We start from the raw sequence: 5,522 nt of genomic DNA, 5'->3' as shown, positions 1-5,522 counted from the left end.
CTGACATCACTCCAAAGACCAATAGTTACGTCATATATGACGTATACTTATGATGTATATACTGACGTCATTGTTATGACGTTCAAAATAACGTCAATTTAGGTCATAGTCACCAATTAGTGACAAAAATCACGTTAATTTACGTCATTACGACGTCAGCTGGTTGCCTGGGCACTTGTCGCGAACGCGTATCAAAAAAGAATAACGTATACGATACGCGAAGCGGCGCGGGCGTAAGGCCCGGTCTATAATGAGTCGTTAGTCGTTAGTCAGAAGTCGGAACTATATGTCGGTCCTTTTTCTTCCACCCAGAAAGGAAAAGGATCAACATATAGTTGCGACTTCTGACTAACGACTAACGACTCATTGTAGACCGGGCCTAACCGATCAATTCGGAATCATGTCGCCGCGCGAATGTTCCTGCGTACGGCAACGTAAACACCGCAAAAACCGAGCGCGGATTCCACGAAATGACGTAGCTACGTAAAAACCTCGGCCGAAAACCGAGCGCGCGTTCCAATAGATTGTTTTTGTCCGAGGTGTTGACGGCGCTACGTCATTTCTTGGAATCCGCGCTCGGTTTTTGCGGTGTTTACGGCGCCGTACGCAGGATCAGTCATGCGGCGACAGTCGAATCGTTCGGTTGTCCCCGCGCCGCTTCGCGTTTCGTGCTATTCTTTCTTGATATACGCGTTCGCGACAAGTGCGCGAAGAAACCGCGATCGTTCTCTGCGAGCAATCAGTGAGTGATATTCAATGTGCGATCGCTGAATTCCCGCGATTTGCCGTCGATGCTCAACGTAATCGAACATTTCGTAGTGGCAATCGGATGAATCGGACTCTGTGACAATCGGATTCCACGGTGAAAACCGAAGAAGTGGCGTTTGGATACAGTGATGTGGAGTGTATGTACATACACAATGCGAGTCGCAAAGTTGTAGTCGTAAGAATGATCGACTATGATTGGTCAATTTTTATGTCTGTGAGTGATATCGTGCGATCGCTGAATTCCCGCGATTTGCCGTCGATGCTCGACGTAATCGAACATTTCCTAGTGGCAATCGGACTCGGTGCGACAAGGCTCTCGTGCGATAAACGCGAGAACGGAAAATCTTCGTTGCAGCCAAACATTTCGTTACCTTTCGGGCCCGAACAGAACGGGCGTCCCGAAAATTCCCTCGGAGTTGCCGGTCTACGAACGCTGCCTCGTCTATGCCGACAGTCGTCCCGAAAATTCCCTCGGAGTTGCCGGTCTACGAACGCTGCTTCGTCTATGCCGGCGCCGGTGTCGAAAAGGCGCGCGAAACAGCCGGGCGGGGAGGGGAGATTCGATCGCGCCTTTCAGCGCCTTTTCCGTGCCGCAACGCGTCCGCCAAGATCGAAGGACTGCTGGAAAAGTGAAAGTGGCTCATGGCAGACCTCTGTCACTCGTTATTACATTTCGCACGAGTCGAAAGTGTATCAGAGCAAACATGTCCGTCATGCGAGGCGTCACGGTTCTCTTCGTGCTCTCGGTAAGTAACGCCCGCGCGCGTAGGAGGAAAAAACGCCTGTGGGGGGGGGGGGGGGGTCGAAGTACTCGGTATTCGTGGTCCGTTAAAATTCTTACTTCAAGCCTGCCTCAAGTGATCTCTTAGGATGCTAACACGGCTTTGATTGCTGTAATCTTAAGATCGCGCGTACTTGATGTCTGAATATGAGAGTGAACTAGAAATATCGACCTTGGGCGAACGACGGCGGGAGCGGGAGTCGAAGACGGTTACAGTCGCTCGACTCGCGACGACGCGGTGGGCCGTTAGGGCCGGTTTTTCCAACTTCTTGGTAAGCTAACTGTTAAATTGTGTCTTTGTCGAGTTTGAGGGGAAACCAAAGGCGCACGTACGATTTGGCTGTTTGCGGTTAACTTGCCAGGAGATCGGAACGACCGGCCCTTAATCGAGAGTAGCGTTGCATTTACTCTTTCTAATCCTCGACGACTTGGGGTTCCCCGCGACAACATATACGTTGCCCGATACCCGGTGAGAAATGATTCGTCGATCGACGTCGAAATGATGTCGAATCGACGTCGATCGACGAATCATTTCTCACTGGGTACCGCGTTTCTCTCTCGTAACTTGATTACATTTTCCATTGCCGTCGCGCGTTAACTTTCTCGGTTTTAACTTGCCTTTTATTACATTTTTTTTCTAATTTTATGTATTCCAAGTTTGTGTCCGAAGTAGCGTAAATGCTGAAGCCTAATCTACAATGTGTTCTTTTTGCGTCTGGAAACATTGATTTCCAGCCGATAAGTCGTTTGAAAAATTTGCGCGAGTCGTTAAATTGTACGATTGTACATCGCACGTCGTCGACAAATTCCCGAAGCGTTTTCATTTTCTTGCATAAAACAGAATGTTTCTAGAAACCCAAAGAGCACATTGTAGATCGGGCTTCAAAGTGAGCGGCTTCGTTTCTCTCTGTCTCGCTAGAGAGAGACCAGACATCACTTTTAGATACACAATTGACCCTCCGAGCGTCTTTAAATCCACGAAAACAACGGGTCCGCTTGAGGCGTGGCCGGTGTCTTTGTTTCCGCGCGACTCGAGTTTCCCGCCACAAAAGTTACGTAAGTTTTTATCGCTCGCGACAAATTACACATTCGAAAAGTTATGACGTTAAGTGGACGCGATAACTTCTTCGTCTACCGTCAAAGCTCCGCGACCGTGAAAAGGTAGGGAGCCCTGTACATCGAACTGTCACAGTTGCCAACGTCATCCGGTTTTGCGCCGCGATCAAAATAATTAACTGTTATTGCGTGCATAATAAATAAAGCAGCGTGATCGATCGCGAGTCGCGAATTAGCGCTGACACTTGTTTGCTCGTGTGCGCCTTTAGATGCTAACGAGAGTCCTCCTGGCGAGCAAGACCGCACCGTTCAACGCAGTGAGGAACATCAGAAGCGTCGCCGGAATGTCCAAGTTCGATTTGCCGAATCGCTTGAAGGGCAGCGTGGATTCTGTCTGGTGAGTGACGTCGCGCCGTCGATAGATAAAGACACTTTGTTTTACATAAATTTACATAGCGCATTACTACAGCTTGGTTATGTTGCTTTGGTTAGGGTCGAATACATCCAGCTCGCTCTGCAGTACAAGCCGTTGAACCTGGGCCAGGGCTTCCCCGACTATCACGCGCCGGAGAACGTGACCAACGCCCTGGCTGCTATCGCCAAGAGTGACAATCCGCTCTTGCAACAGTACACGAGAGGATTTGTAAGGCACTTGCAGTCGTTAACTTTCGAATAATCTTGTTCTCTTGTTAATTTGATTTAGTTTCCTTTTTATATATAAACTTTTAACGCGGCAACGTTTGTGCAATTGTAATTATTGTCCACAACGCGACAATGACGATAAGAATGTCTTGCATACGCGTTGTACAATGTATTTTGCCACTAACGCAAGCGTGAACGTTGCAGGGTCATCCAAGATTAGTGAATGCGATTGCAAAGTTCTACTCCAAGCTCATCAACCGCGATTTGGACCCGAACAAGGAAGTGATAGTCACAGCGGGCGCCTACGAAGCATTGTATTCCACTCTGCAGGGACACACTAATCCTGGGGATGAGTGGATCATCATTGAACCCTTCTTCGACTGTTACGTACCTATGGTGCTGGCTGCTGGAGGGATCCCCAGATACATAGCGTTAAAACCGGTAAGGAGTCTGGTGACGATAAACGAAAGAAGAAACTGTTTGCATTAAATACACAGTGCACGTTAACTTTTTGTAGAATGCTACATCGGGCACGGTCACCTCCGGCGATTGGGTATTCGACAGGAAGGAGATGGAAAGTCTGTTCAATGAGAGAACCAAAGGTATAGTCCTCAACACCCCACATAATCCCATAGGAAAAGTATTTACATTGGACGAATTGCAATTTATTGCCGATCTCGCCAAGAAGTGGAACGTGCTTGTGGTTTCTGACGAGGTTTACGAGCATATCGTTTACAAGCCGTACAAACATATAAGAATCGGTAAGTAAGTCGCCTTACAAAGTCTATCGTATGATGTAGAATTCCCAGAGTGACACTAAGAAAATTATTCTTCCGATTAGCGACATTGCCCGGTATGTACGAACGCACAATCACGATTGGATCGGCGGGCAAAACGTTCAGCGTTACAGGTTGGAAGATAGGCTGGGCTTACGGACCAGCGCATTTATTGTACAATCTGCAAGTTGTACATCAGAGCTCCGTGTATACCTGTACCACGCCGACTCAGGTAACCAATTGAACGACATTTTTCTATTCAGTTTATAAATTTTGCCTGGATACGTTAATAAGTTTTGTTTTAACTCCGCAGGAAGCAGTGGCTATCGGATTCGAGCTGGAAATGGAACGCCTGGAGCAGCCGGAATGTTATTTCCACAGTCTGGCGATGGAGTTATTACCGAAGCGCGATTACATGGCGAAATTCCTTCGGGAAGTCGGCATGGTGCCGACGATACCCGAGGGTGGATACTTTATGCTTGCTAACTGGTCCCCTTTGGAGAAAAAGGTGAGACTGCACGAGGAGAAGGACAAGAACAAGGACTACAGATTCACGAAATGGATGACGAAGAACGTCGGCCTTCAAGGTATTCCTCCCTCGGCCTTTTATGGCCCTGAACATAAGACTTTAGCGGAAGACTATGTGCGGTACTGTTTTATAAAGGTAAGTGCTGTCGCGAGAGCAAGTGCCAATGACTTGGATTAAGACAGCAAGCGACTTTGGCGTTTGTTAAATATCGATTATTGCGTTTTAACAGAAGGACGAAAATTTGAAAGCAGCCGCCGATATCTTGAAGAAGTGGGCGTCCCATTAATTGCGACTATGTGCATATACATATGTGTACGTATGTTCGGTGACTACTGATAAGTGCCACCGCATTAACTTTTCGCGTAGCTCTCGTGCTGCTCGAATACGTTTGGTGCATAGAAAGTTTATTTGATACAATTAGGAAGGAATTATACATAATTACCCTGACTTACTACAATTTTTATACGTATTTATCTAGAATCAATCTAAAATGAATCTAGAATTAATAGCTGATTTAGCCCCGTTATATTTGTAATGTTAAATTTATCAACGTAGATGCCAATTTGTAAATCTTTACATATTTTAACGAGTTCGATTAAGTGACCATGCGATTGATGTGATTGAGAGTAATCGATCGAATAAACGATATTGCTGGGATGTTAGATTACAGGTCGGAATGTCTTCGAAGCCATTTCTTGACATCTCTTGAATCAACTGCGAACGTTTTACCACACCTGCAAAGTGAAAAGGTTGGTGAAAAAAAATGTGATGTTTCTTTTTAATTTAGATCCTCGGATTCTTAAATCCCCGAGTCCTCTCATTTCCTCGGACTCTCATTGTTAAGATCCAACTCCTCATTCTTAGAGCTTGAATTTTTGAATTCTTAAATCTCCGGGTTGATACACATCCTAGGATCCTCCCATCCTCATATTTATATTATTGACGGTATATATTACTCTAATTCATTGTG

The 5,522-nt window shown here is 46.3% G+C and overlaps 2 protein-coding genes across 4 annotated transcripts in view; one reads left to right on the top strand and one right to left on the bottom strand.

Moving 5' to 3' along the window:
* The first annotated feature begins 621 nt into the window (after positions 1–621).
* Positions 622–5,209, top strand: LOC105570617 (kynurenine--oxoglutarate transaminase 3). Of its 3 annotated transcripts, none has more exons than XM_012027956.1 (8): positions 622–1,514; positions 2,875–3,002; positions 3,098–3,248; positions 3,452–3,688; positions 3,765–4,008; positions 4,089–4,255; positions 4,337–4,687; positions 4,782–5,209. In XM_012027956.1, exons 1-8 carry the CDS (start codon positions 1,473–1,475, stop codon positions 4,836–4,838), a joined length of 1,377 nt encoding a protein of 458 aa, XP_011883346.1. In that variant the 5' UTR covers positions 622–1,472; the 3' UTR covers positions 4,839–5,209. The 3 variants fall into 3 exon arrangements, with proteins under 3 accessions (XP_011883346.1, XP_011883345.1, XP_011883347.1); XM_012027955.1 differs by lacking the exon at positions 622–1,514 and adding an exon at positions 1,672–1,821; XM_012027957.1 differs by lacking the exon at positions 622–1,514 and adding an exon at positions 2,615–2,710.
* Positions 4,773–5,522, bottom strand: part of LOC105570718 (UPF0605 protein CG18335-like) — a 5,044-nt gene continuing 4,294 nt past the window's right edge. Inside the window, exon 6 of the mRNA XM_012028155.1 lies at positions 4,773–5,522. The gene's annotated coding sequence lies outside the window, so the exon portion shown is untranslated.

Source organism: Vollenhovia emeryi, unplaced genomic scaffold (assembly GCF_000949405.1).
Source record: "Vollenhovia emeryi isolate VEMERY1.0 unplaced genomic scaffold, V.emery_V1.0 DF939120.1, whole genome shotgun sequence".
Classification (NCBI taxonomy): domain Eukaryota; kingdom Metazoa; phylum Arthropoda; class Insecta; order Hymenoptera; family Formicidae; genus Vollenhovia; species Vollenhovia emeryi.
This window is presented reverse-complemented; position numbering and strand designations above follow the sequence as displayed.